General features: G+C 38.1%; 1 protein-coding gene across 1 annotated transcript in view; it reads left to right on the forward strand.

Annotated features, from left to right (window-relative positions):
* The window catches only part of LOC145679466 (uncharacterized), a 312,009-nt gene that overhangs the window by 87,678 nt on the left and 212,261 nt on the right, over window positions 1-12,070 (forward strand). The window contains exon 5 of the mRNA XM_081750046.1: window positions 11,128-11,310. Coding sequence (XP_081606172.1) covers window positions 11,128-11,310 — 183 coding nt within the window. The remainder of the gene's footprint in view (window positions 1-11,127; window positions 11,311-12,070) is intronic.

A 12,070-nucleotide genomic window follows, 5' to 3' on the forward strand; every position in this document is an offset into this window, starting at 1 on the left:
AGCTATAACTCACGTTATATTTGCACTATTGATGTTACTTTTACCTCACTTGAATAACAAAGGACTACGCTTACATACACTTACCAGTCTACTACACATGGGAGAAGTTGCGCAGGAATTTAAAAGAAAAATCACCAAACTTTCCCTTCTTCCGATTACTTTCTCTTAATCACTTGACAATCTTGTCTTCTGAGAGTAGCAATTAAACTTACATTAAATACAACATAATACACAAAATATAGCTTCCAAGTGTCATTGGGATCATAAGGATAGAAAAGAAATAACAATTATTTATACAGCTGGTGTAGCAGGATTCTATTGGGAGGCTAGTTTACCCCCAATCTTAGACAAATCATCTACGAGTCACCAAATTCTCTGTAATTTAATAAATAGTAACACTTATATCTATGATTGGATAAATTTCTAGTTTACGCGCATACTCATCGTTGCTAATGCACCTGCTCCCTACAGACGCACCCACGCACAAGTCCACTAGTTCATCCTATTCTGAACGTAATGTTGTCCACGAGACCAGAAATGTTTCGTTCGTCTTGATTATAATCTCGAAAACCACACGAGAAGTACCTTTCTAAGTTCGAGACGAGGCAAGAAACAACAACTATCGTCTCGTTTTCAAGACGAGAAATTTCTCGAGTCCCACGGGCAACACTAATTCACCTAAGTCTTGGTCTCTCACACTGTTTGTGTTACATGATTCATATGTAAAAAAAAAAAAAAAAAAAAAAAAAAAAAAAAAAAAAAAAAAAAAAAAAAAGCTACAAATTGATAAAATGATGGTATGAAAGAAATGAAGAGCATTTATCTACATTTAAAATATGCAAGTCATTACACCATTTACTCCAAATAATAAGTATGGTTTAAGTGTTGTTATATCGCTCTATTCGTGGACCAATTATGATGCGAAACGGTTGTGATAACTTCCAGATGATATTTAGGAAAAAATTAGGGCATGTGTTTTATACATAAATTATCAAAACGGAACAATAAAATTTCGAGACAAGAGCAAAAGAAGTCTTCGAGAATAGAGACGGGACGAGAAAACCTTACTCAGGGGTGTAGCCAAGGGGGTTTCCTGGCCCCCCAAATGACCAGCTTTTAAAACATCATAGTAAAATTATCTCGCTTCATTCATTTAAAAGTAACAAAGTTTATTGACAATTAATAATTTATGGTAAAATAGTATGGAGAAATATTGTTTTTCCATACCGATCGAAAAATAGTATAGTATCTCTTCCTTATACCGATCGAAAAATAGGATACTTTTTTTGTGACAGCAGATTACACAATTTACTGCGATTTATGTTTGACAGTTTGAAGACAAACGTTTTAACAAGGTACTACAAATACAGCCATAAAACAAAGATACTAAACTGATTTGTAAGTACAGTATATTTTTATATGCTTTAACAAGTGTTTTAAAAGACACAGAGGATGGAAAATTTGGTGAGAAACAATGCTTTTATTCAATTTGGATTTCATTCGCTCTCTCTTTTATTTCTACTAAGTGTAATAAAATAATTATGTTTTTTTATTCACGAATAATAAATAAATATATTTGTCAGGAAACCGTACAGAAATTAGGTGAAATTTCAAAGAAAATCAATCTTGTGTAGATAGGTTCTGTATACAAGGTCTTAAATTTAAATATAAAGGTAACCAAGAAAAGTTTCTGTTGCTTTTTCACCCACCAGCTTCGAACATAGATGTCACCTAACCTGGAAGATCAAAAATAGTCCCCATCAGCATCGACGACCTTCTGAAAACGTTCTGGAAGGCCATGGAATCCATCGCGGTAGAACGTGGTGGGCCGTAAAACGAGAAAGTATCAGGTGCATTGTGGACTTTTACTAGGGATTTGAACTGGCGTCCTCTAAGGTGATTGTCCAAAGAATAGAAAAGGTGATAATCGGACGGTGCAATACCCGGGGAATATAGTGATTGCAATATTGTTTCCTATCCAAGGCGAAAAATGGTGTCCTGAGTCATCCTAGCCACGTGGGACTTAGCGTTGTCCCGTAAACGAGGACCCATTTGCAATTCAGAAGTGATGGCTCCAAGTTTTGAGTTTTTGTTGAGCACAGCTCAACTGCTGACACTACACAGTTGCATTGATACTCTGACCAGCTGGTAGCAGTTCCCGATGCACGAGGCACCAAACACACAGAAGGACCTTCTTCTGGTACAGTGCTGGTTTCGGCTGTTTTGAAATCGGTTCATGGGATGCTAACCAATGATGACGGCGTCGTGGAGCTTCGTATAGGACACACTTTTTATCACATGTCAACGCCCTGTCCAGAAATGGCTCCGAGACAGTAAATAAACACAGGCGACTGTCGCGTTGCCTTCTGGCCCGGAATCAAAATATGAGAGACCCATCGACCCAACTTGTAGTGCTTCACAAGTTGATGGATGTGCTGCCGAATGGTTTCTCCACACACTGAATTGTAGTCCCAGTTCCTCTTTGTAGATGTGTTGGTCTTCTGGCACGTGATGTTTTCGGGTGTTTCGTCATTGTCCTTAAACTTGTTAAACCATCGCTGCAATGTCCGCGTCACGACACCCTCACCAAAGGCCTGGCATATCTTCTGTCCTGTTACAGCGGCGTTTGACCTCCATTTGAAGTCGTTCAGCATGCATGCTTTTTTGACGCTCTGTGGATGTCCCATATTCCCTCTGTCTTTACGCAAGTTCACGGTGTGTCTGAATTGCCACAACCAGGTAGTATGTTGGATATACCCACACCAACAACTGACGTTCGCCTTATCTCCACTCGCATTCAACTCATGGTGTGAGGTCCAATTGAACACAGACCTCCACGAAAAAGGACAGAAATTTCTTGGTTACCTTTATAGTTATGCACAACAGTATAGCGTTTGGTCCCGGGCAGTAGTTCTTGATTAAGCATAATAAAAACTATCTTGAATATAATTTATGGATAATAATAATAATAATAATAATAATAATAATAATAATAATAATAATAATAATAATAATAATAATAATAAGAAGAAGAAGAAGAAGAAGAAGAAGCTAAAACAGTGTTTTTAGTTTTCCAGAAGGAATCCAAAATTTTCCTTTCTTTCAGGCCTCAAAAACAGTAGCAGCAACACATTTTTTTTGGCTTTGTACATTGTAGCTGCCCCCCCTCAAAAACGACGCCCCCCTACACAAACCTGCTGGCTACACCCCTGACCTTACTTCTTGTCTCGCCTCGTCTCATGGAGAACACTGTCTGAACGAAATAGATATAATTCTTGCTTGTAGTGACTACCTAGCAGATGTTGATGCATTTTTTGCATGAATAATCGATTTTATGGCAGATCAACCTGCAAGCATATCATCTATCTGTGCGCTATTATTGGAGCATTAGCCAAGAATAGAAACCCTAGAATGCGTTAGGTTATTATTTAGAAATGTAATGAAATCTTAGAGCTTTACGTCGCACGCTTATGTCGGCTAGGCTAAAGGTAACGATGGTGATAAGAATGAATGAAATGGTGGAATGAAGAAAGTGGAAGGAAACGGGAGAATCCCGACAAAACGCACGCACATGGTGTTCATCCACCACAAAGCCCACTTGGTGCGATCTGGGATCAAACCGGGGATCCCACACACCAGGCATGAACACTCTACCACTGAGCCACCGCAGTCTCTGTTATTCTTTAAGGCATATTAACATACGTAAAAGAATTCTTGAAATTCCCATATTCTTAATCTGCACGAAAATAGATTTAATGAATAATATTTCTTCTACCTGGGTTTATTAAACTTCCAAACTATTCTATGCATAAGTATCAGAAGTCTAATAGAACGGCTAAGTCCATCTGTCGTTAACAGGTATCAGACCAAAAGCGGCAATTGATATCGAGAAGGGTTTCCGGAATCGATTTAGCGTCCTAAGAATAGGTTCCATATCCTCCGTCAATCTTCTGTATAAATCGAAAGTGATAGAGATCGACCACTTACGGGCCATAAATAAAAAACTAGAATAGCTAGCGACAAGCGGTTTTACTGAATTAATTCAATATCTCTAGAAAATATACCATCTCTATTCCTCTCTCTCTATTGAAACCGGAACTGGTAGAAATTTACTACTCTTTCCGGTTTCAATATTGATTTTCATAGAGCATAAACGATACGATATATCGAAAAGCAGTTCTCGGTCGTATTCTTATTACAAATATATTAACTATTTTGCAGTTCGCTATACATTACAACAGGGCAAATCCTCTTTGATCTCTATGTAAACGTCAGTTGATGCGACAAATAAGCGAGTTTAATCTACACTATACAGTTCAAAACTATTTTTATAAGATGAACACTTCTCTCACTTAAAACTTTCTGAAACTTTGTCACTTGAAACTAGACAGATTTTCTGAAACTTTCGTAAGTCGTTAGCTCCAACATGCCTCTACAGGTAACTATTTGTGGAGATATTTACGTAGAATAAATGAAATCTTTACGATCTATGAAGAGAGAGAAAAACAGGCTTTGTTATTATCTGCTGTCAATATGTATTCGATCGGTTTATCTTCGGGGACAACTTATGTCCCTTTCACATTATCCGGCGATTTGCCGGACGAGGTAGAAAGACATTGCAAGCAATGAAGCTCTTCACATATGTGCGGCGGTCGCCGGACATTTATCCGGCGAGCAAAAACAGCCGGATCTCCCTGCTAGAGTCCGGCGCGGCAAATCGCCGTGTATAGCCAAGCGGGACATTGCAAGCAATGAAGCTCTTCACATATACGCTGCAAACTACCGGATGGGTGTTGGGGGAGGAAGCAAGTATTGCCAGGAAAGAGCAGAAAGTGACTGCTATAATATGGGAGCATGTGGCTTTGTGTGTGTGTGGAGTGTGTTTGTGTATTTGGTTATGTTCTAGCCCAGTACATCTGGAGTAATTTACCAAACCTGTACATACAATATATGGGGGAAAGATGACATGTAAAATTAATTGAAAACGACCAATACTACCGAAGTGTCGAAATCAATATAAATTATTATTTTTCTATGTAATAGAAGATTGGGAGATGTCCGGGTAGCACTGGACAAATGAGCTTCTATAAATTTGTAATATTTCAGCAATACAGTCTTGTGCTATATATTTATGTACTATTTTTCTACGCAAAGCAAGAGAGAATTCATGATGTGATATTTGATAAATATACCGTACTTTATATATTTTATAATTATCTGGCTGTAATTTCTTGAATAGTCCTCTGAATTCAGGGACTAGAGCAGTGCTTTAAAGAGACTTGAGTCAATAGTCGGAACGCTTAAAACAAAATAATCCCGAAATAGTATAATAATAATAATAATAATAATAATAATAATAATAATAATAATAATAATAATAATAATAATAATAATAATAATAATAATAATAATAATCTAATATAAATAAAATAAAGAGTTTATGTGTCTGTCTGTCTGTCTTTGTGCGACCTGGGGACCATACGAGTGGACCGAAAGTTACCAAAATCGTAACTTAGTCGTGATAATCGGTCCTGACTCAAAAATACGAATTGTAGGGGGAAAAATATGACCTAAAATGTGTTAAAAGGTCTTTCTAAGAAAATGTTTAAAAATTTAAAAAAAAGGTTGCTACCCGTCTTTCCAATCTGCCTTTTGCAGGTCAATTTTCGGTCGAATCTGAGGATCCTGTAGTATTTGCTTACTTTCAACAAATTTGGACTTTTTTTCTCGATTGAAACTTATTTTGCCCTTAGGAGTCATCCAAAATGGCCGAGCCTAACATTTCTAACTTAAAAATACGAATTGGGGAGAAAATTATATTTAGAATTAAAACAAATTGGATGAATTGGTCCCGAAATTTTGAATTAGTATATTCAAGGTCAATTTACGGCTATAAGACAAGAAAAAAAGTCCCCTTTTCAATGGTTTTTGAAAAAAAAAAAAACTTTTTGGCGTGAAACTATTCCCCTCCCCCTTAGAATTCGAAATTATCACAAGGAAACAGGGGTCCCGAGAAAAATGTTATAGAAATCTTATACTCTGCCTAGCCATACATTATTATTTTTATTACTAATTTAGGCTAAATTCAGTGGCGGATCTAGAAGGGAAAACATGGGGGGCTGCCAGAACCCAGGCTATCATAGATATTTAATGAGTTTACTATAAACTTACAAAATTATATAAATATGTTAAATTATTTTTGTCATTCAAAAAACTGGGGGCCTAGGCACCCCTGGCCCCAGGCTAGATCCGCCACTGGCTACATTATTCTATTGATTGCAGAAGGGACCTGGATCCATCACCTTGGAAATTCAGCTGCGAATATATGTAAGGTACTATTGATAAAGGAATTAACTTCTTGTGTTGAGTGTTTCGTCGAGTATATTGTAGTGAAATGTTTTAACATGTTTTTTCTTCAATATCTTATGACTACACGAAATTGACTCAGATCCTTTTTTCAACCATCTATTCAATTATCTTACCTTAATGTTACAGCCAACATTTCTGGAGGTTGAATACAGTTCCTAAATTTTGAATTCTGCCTCTGCAGCTGGGTCCGTACGCGATCTAACAACTCATCAAAGGATGCGATAGACATACGAAAGTAATTAAAGAATTTTCCTTCGTCTTCTTTTAATTGTGGAAACAGTATAGAAAAATCTCCTTCAAGATACCGCTTCTCTGAAAAAGGGTGAACCCATATGTGTCTCTGACGTTTTTTTTTCTGCCTGTGTCTTAACAAGGCGAGTAGAAAACACAGTTTGCATCTGCCCATTACAACCACCACAACACGACAAGAGTCACAGAGTTTTGTTTCTTCAGTTGTACAGCAACCCTGCTCGCATATTTTTCGTTCACGGCAAAACTCCGGATAATATGAAAGGGGCCGAAACCGGATCCGGCAAATCGCCGGATAATGTGAAAGAGGCCTTAAAGTTCGCGCACTTGACCTAGCGGGGGGCAGAGAATGAAAGAAACCTACGTTAGCCTCCTATCTGCTGTTCTGCGTTGTTGCAACATGCAGGGCCATATATTAAACAGCTTTTAAATGGAAGAAAATTAATATTTTAATTAGCGCGCTGTAATATTACCCTAACAAGAAAAAGTAAAACTGAACATGCAATATTAATACTAACAAACATTTGGACGAATTTTGAAATTTATAAAATAAATAGTTTTCATAATATTTTGGAAAGAAATATGCCATGTTATTAGATCTATATAGGGAAATCCCAACGCATTCCGAGTGTTGGACACAGACTTAAATACGCGTTCACATTCCATCTTGCAGCTACAATATATAAGTTAAAATAGAGAGTCCAGAGCTGGAGCTTTCACTGTCATGATTGGTTTCAAACACGTCTCAGTCCTCTGCGATACAAGGAAGTAGAGGGTAGGCTTATTGCCCTTCCAGAGTTGTACATGATGGTAAATCCGAAATAAGTGCTGTGGGGCTGCTGCACTGGTAGGTGGCAAAGCTGCCAACTGAATTTCACTTGTGACGGGATATTTCGCAATAACTTTCATGAATGCTCGATAACGCAGCTGATCTAAAGTAGGCACTGACCTTTCAGCACCGTACAAAGTAAGAAGAAGCAATACACCAGGAGCAATGACGGATTCAGGGATCGCATTCTCATCGTTGAAAATGCCGACTTGTTTTTGTAGGTCTTTGCGTTTCTTCAGCAAATGGTATGCCTTTTACTTTCCTTGGCGGTAAGGAGCTGATGATGTTCCGCACCTATGACAGCATATAAAATTGTTAAATGTGTCTTCATGTTTCCAAGATTTTCTTGTAATTTTCTTGAACTGAAGACTTTAGAAGGGACTTTTCCCTTACCAGGTTCAATGAATGTAACATCTGTAAAGGTAACCAAGAAAGTTCTGTAGCTTCTTCACCCACCAACTTCGAACATTGATGTGTCACCTAAGACATGCCTAGAAGATCAAAAATAGTCCCCATGAGCATCTACGACCTTCTGCCATCGTTCTGGAAGGCCATGGATTCCATCGCGGTAGAACTTGGTGGGCCATGAAGCGAAGAAGGTATCGAGTGTATTTTGCACCTCTATTAGGGATTTGAACTAAGCTTAGTTGTACAAGGAATAGAACAAGTGATAATCGAACGGTGCAATGTCGGGAAGTATACCGAATGCAATAGTGTTTCCCAAACAAGGCGTAGAATAGTGTTCCGGGTCATCATAGCCACGTGGGGCTTAGCGTTGTCCTGTAACAGGAGAACCCTTTTGCGATTCAGAAGTGCTGCCTCTAGAGTTTTCAGTTTTTCTTGAACACGGCTTAACTGCTGGCAGTACACAGCTGAATTGATACTCTGAGCAGCAGTAGGAGTTCCCGATGCACGATGCTGCGAGTACTCCACCAAAAACACAGGATGGCCTACTTTTGGTGCAGTGCTGGTTTCGACTGTTTTGGAATAGGTTCATAGGATGCTATAACCAATGGTGACGGCTCCGTAGAGCCTCGTACAGGACCCACTTCCCATCATATGGCAACACCCTGTCCAGAAGTAGCTCCCTCCTTAGACGAGACAGCAAAAACACACAGGTGTCTGCGCGCGTTGCCTTCTGGCCCGGATCAAATCATGTGGGACCCATTGACTCAACTTCTAGTGTATCCCAGTTGATTGCGGAGCTGCCGAATGGTTTCTCCATTTACACTGACTTGTAGTCTCAGTTCTTCAAATGTCTGGGCACTGTTCGCCTCAGCTGCTGCCTGAAGATCTTCATTTTATACATGTGTTGGTCTTTCGGAACGTGGTGCGCCTTCGAATGTTTCGTCACCATCCTTAAACTTGTTGCACTGTCCACGTAGTCACGACACCCTCACCAAAGGCTTGGCATATCTTTCGTCCCGCTGCAGCGGCGTTTGACTCCAGTTTCAACTCGTACAGCGTACACGCCCTTATGACGCTCTGTGGAGGTCCGATGTTCACTCTGTCCTTACGCAAGTTCAAGGTGTAACAGAACTGCCACAACCAGGTAATATGTTGGATATACCCACACCAACAACTGATCTTCACTTTACCTTCATTCGCATTCTACTTATGGTGTGAGGGCCAATTGAACATACGACTCCACAAAAAGCGACATAACCTTCTTGCTTATGTTTTTATTTTCTCACTTGCTAATGAGGCCAAAAGTACAAGAAGGTCAATATCTTCCTCAATAATTGATAACTAAATGTGGCTGTTTGAGAGTTCTATTGTTGTACACACAACCTGGGTATCTGCATCTCCAGAGGCTTGAAGAACACTGGTTCCAGCAACCTGAGATGCTTAGAAAGTATTTCAATAAATCTAAATTTGTTCTTCAGATTCGCAAGGAACTTCTCTTGAGATGTGACAACTGACGTTGAAGAAGAAGTAAACATAACAATTGGGGAACGCCTTATTCGCTCTATTCGTAGTTAAGGAGTAGTACTTAACGAAGTTTTATTTGTTATTCCGATTCTATCACTATGATTTCAATGAAACTTGGATGTTATATTACGTGTATTATGGTATATTTAATATAAATTTAATTGCTACTCTGAGAGGACGAGGTTGTCAACTGATTAAGAAAAAGTAATCGGAAGAAAGGAAAGTTTGGGGATTTTTACCAAATATCTCCGTTACTTCCCCCATGTATGTAGTAGACTGGTAAGTGTCTGTAAGTGTAGTCCTTTGTTTTTGAATGAACTAAAAGTAATGTCAATAGTGCAAATTCAACGTAAGTTTTAGCCATTAACGTGAGAACTAGTTATTATCTTGAAAAACCACACTTTGGCGGCTATTTTCCAATATGGCGGCCAAACCCGTCACCGGATTTTTAAGGACTTTTAGTATGTTATATACACTTTCCCAAAAATATGTGCAAAATTTCAGCTTATGATTTTTTTCTGTTTTTTTTTTTTTCTTTCTTTTTTTTTTTTTGTCTGACTGGACTAATAGGCCTACAACGGGACAAACAGGAAACTTGTTCTACTACAAAAGTAGTTGTACAGTATTTGCGCCATACGTTAATTATTTCTGGTAACCTTGCGCAAGAAACTTAGATTTGCTAATAGACGCTATAGAATATAGTCCATATTGAAGAAATTGAATAAGAATAACCTTGTATCCCGAAAGAATACTCGATCTTCTGGGTCTTCCTAAGTAACTCCTGTTTTGCTGCTATTACTTTTTTTTTTCAGATTGAGCCTGGTGGTTAAGCGGGTAGTGTACGCGCCCTTGCCATGGAAGAGCTGGGTTCGATTCCCGGTAGGAGCTCATGTGGTTCGGATTACACGGTAATCAGTAGGTCCACGTTTCATATAGCCTTTCTGTTGAACGGGACGTAAAAATCAACTCAACTCTTTTTTTCAAATTGTGGAGACGTGGTGGCTCAGTGCTAAAGCGCTAACCTCTTGTGCGTGGGGTCTCTGGTCCGATCCGCGCGGAGTAAGTTTGTAGTGGACAACATCGTTTCCTCCCATATTTTCATTCCATCAATTCTTCCATCATTCACTTGTCTTAATATCCGTCTCCCTTAGCCTAAAGATTAAGTGTAAGGTACATTAAACTGAAAGATGTAACTTAATTTTCTTAATTTTTCATCCATCCAAAATTAAGAATCCAAATGAAACGATATTTGTACTTTTTTGAACTATTTGTAGAACCTTACACTTCTTCACTTTTGATCACTTAGATTCGAAATGATATAAATAAGTTTTCTTTCTGGATACAAGGCTAGCTCTTATTTAATGTAAACATAAATTATACTTAATCCAGAGTTAAATGTACTATCTCGTCTCTTCCAGTTTCATTTTTTAAAACTTCTGTTTCGAATAGCTTATGTTCAGTTTTATATATGCAGCGAAGGCATGAAAATAATCAGCTAAAAGGTTTTGCAGTCGATAGACAGAACGCTTAGGATATTTTTATTTAAATTATTTTCCCCAGTTTTTTTTATTTACTTTGTATGAGTGCTTAAACTAGAGGTATTAAACAAACAAAATGAATATTGTGATTTCTACGTTGTCTGGTACTATTATATTATGTACGATTGACATCTTGTCGAAGAGCAATTAACTTTAATCGTCTCCCATTTATGTTATTCTTAACGCATTTAATTCTTTTCGTTTTCTTAGAAAATGATGACCTATAACGAATTTCTGGAGGAGCAGATTATGTTATGTAGAATGAGTAAGGAGAATGCAAAGAAGAAGAAGAAGAATGAAGAATTATCGTCTATTCGTCCGAGTGTCGAAACAGAGGAGCAAGATGATGAAGTCCCGCGCAAACGGAGTGATGCCGTTAATTCTCACCCACCGGTAAGTCTTGAATTAATATAATAGTTAGTTGCATCATATATATGTAGAAAAGTATATAATATGATTTAATAGTATTATATTTGAATTATGCGAGTCAATGTTGACCAATAAATTGTCAGACGGTTGTCATGGAACCTCCTTTTCATTCTAAAATCAAAACTTACGTTCCGAATGCGTTTATTTATTTATTTATAAGAATAGGAAAATTGTTGAAGACGAAGAAATTGATTTTGTTCCGTACATATACACTTACAGGGTCGGATCCAGGATTTTCTGAGGAGTGTAGTGCATCATAACTACCAAAATAATCATTCTCATTGAAACTCTTCAAAGTGACATCTGACAACACTCTTTACAACTGACAACGCTGATACATAGAAGGGGGGAGGGATATTTTAAAGAGGGTCGCAAGTTATGTGCAGGAAAAGTTGTTCTCTCTCCCTGGCTTTTCTTTGCTTCCCTACTAGACAAATGTTATATTGCCTTGCTTGGTGAATCCTTTTGCTTTAACATTCAGGAAATCGGTTTCAACTATTGCTTTGCAACACTCAGCCCCAAACGGAAACATGGCGGCAGAAAGTTTAGTAAAGTTAGTGTAGCTATATTTACAACGAAGGCGGGTGCGCATGCACCGGTGCACCCCTTCTAAATCCGGCCCTGTACACTTATTACCTATTTACTTACTTAATCGTATTTCCTTTTTCACATGTTTATACTTTACCACCGCTCAGAGAATTGATCTGAAATCAGCATTGGCTGG

Source organism: Thermobia domestica, chromosome 2 (genome assembly GCF_964235325.1).
Source record: "Thermobia domestica chromosome 2, izTheDome1.hap1.1, whole genome shotgun sequence".
In the NCBI taxonomy this organism is placed as follows: domain Eukaryota; kingdom Metazoa; phylum Arthropoda; class Insecta; order Zygentoma; family Lepismatidae; genus Thermobia; species Thermobia domestica.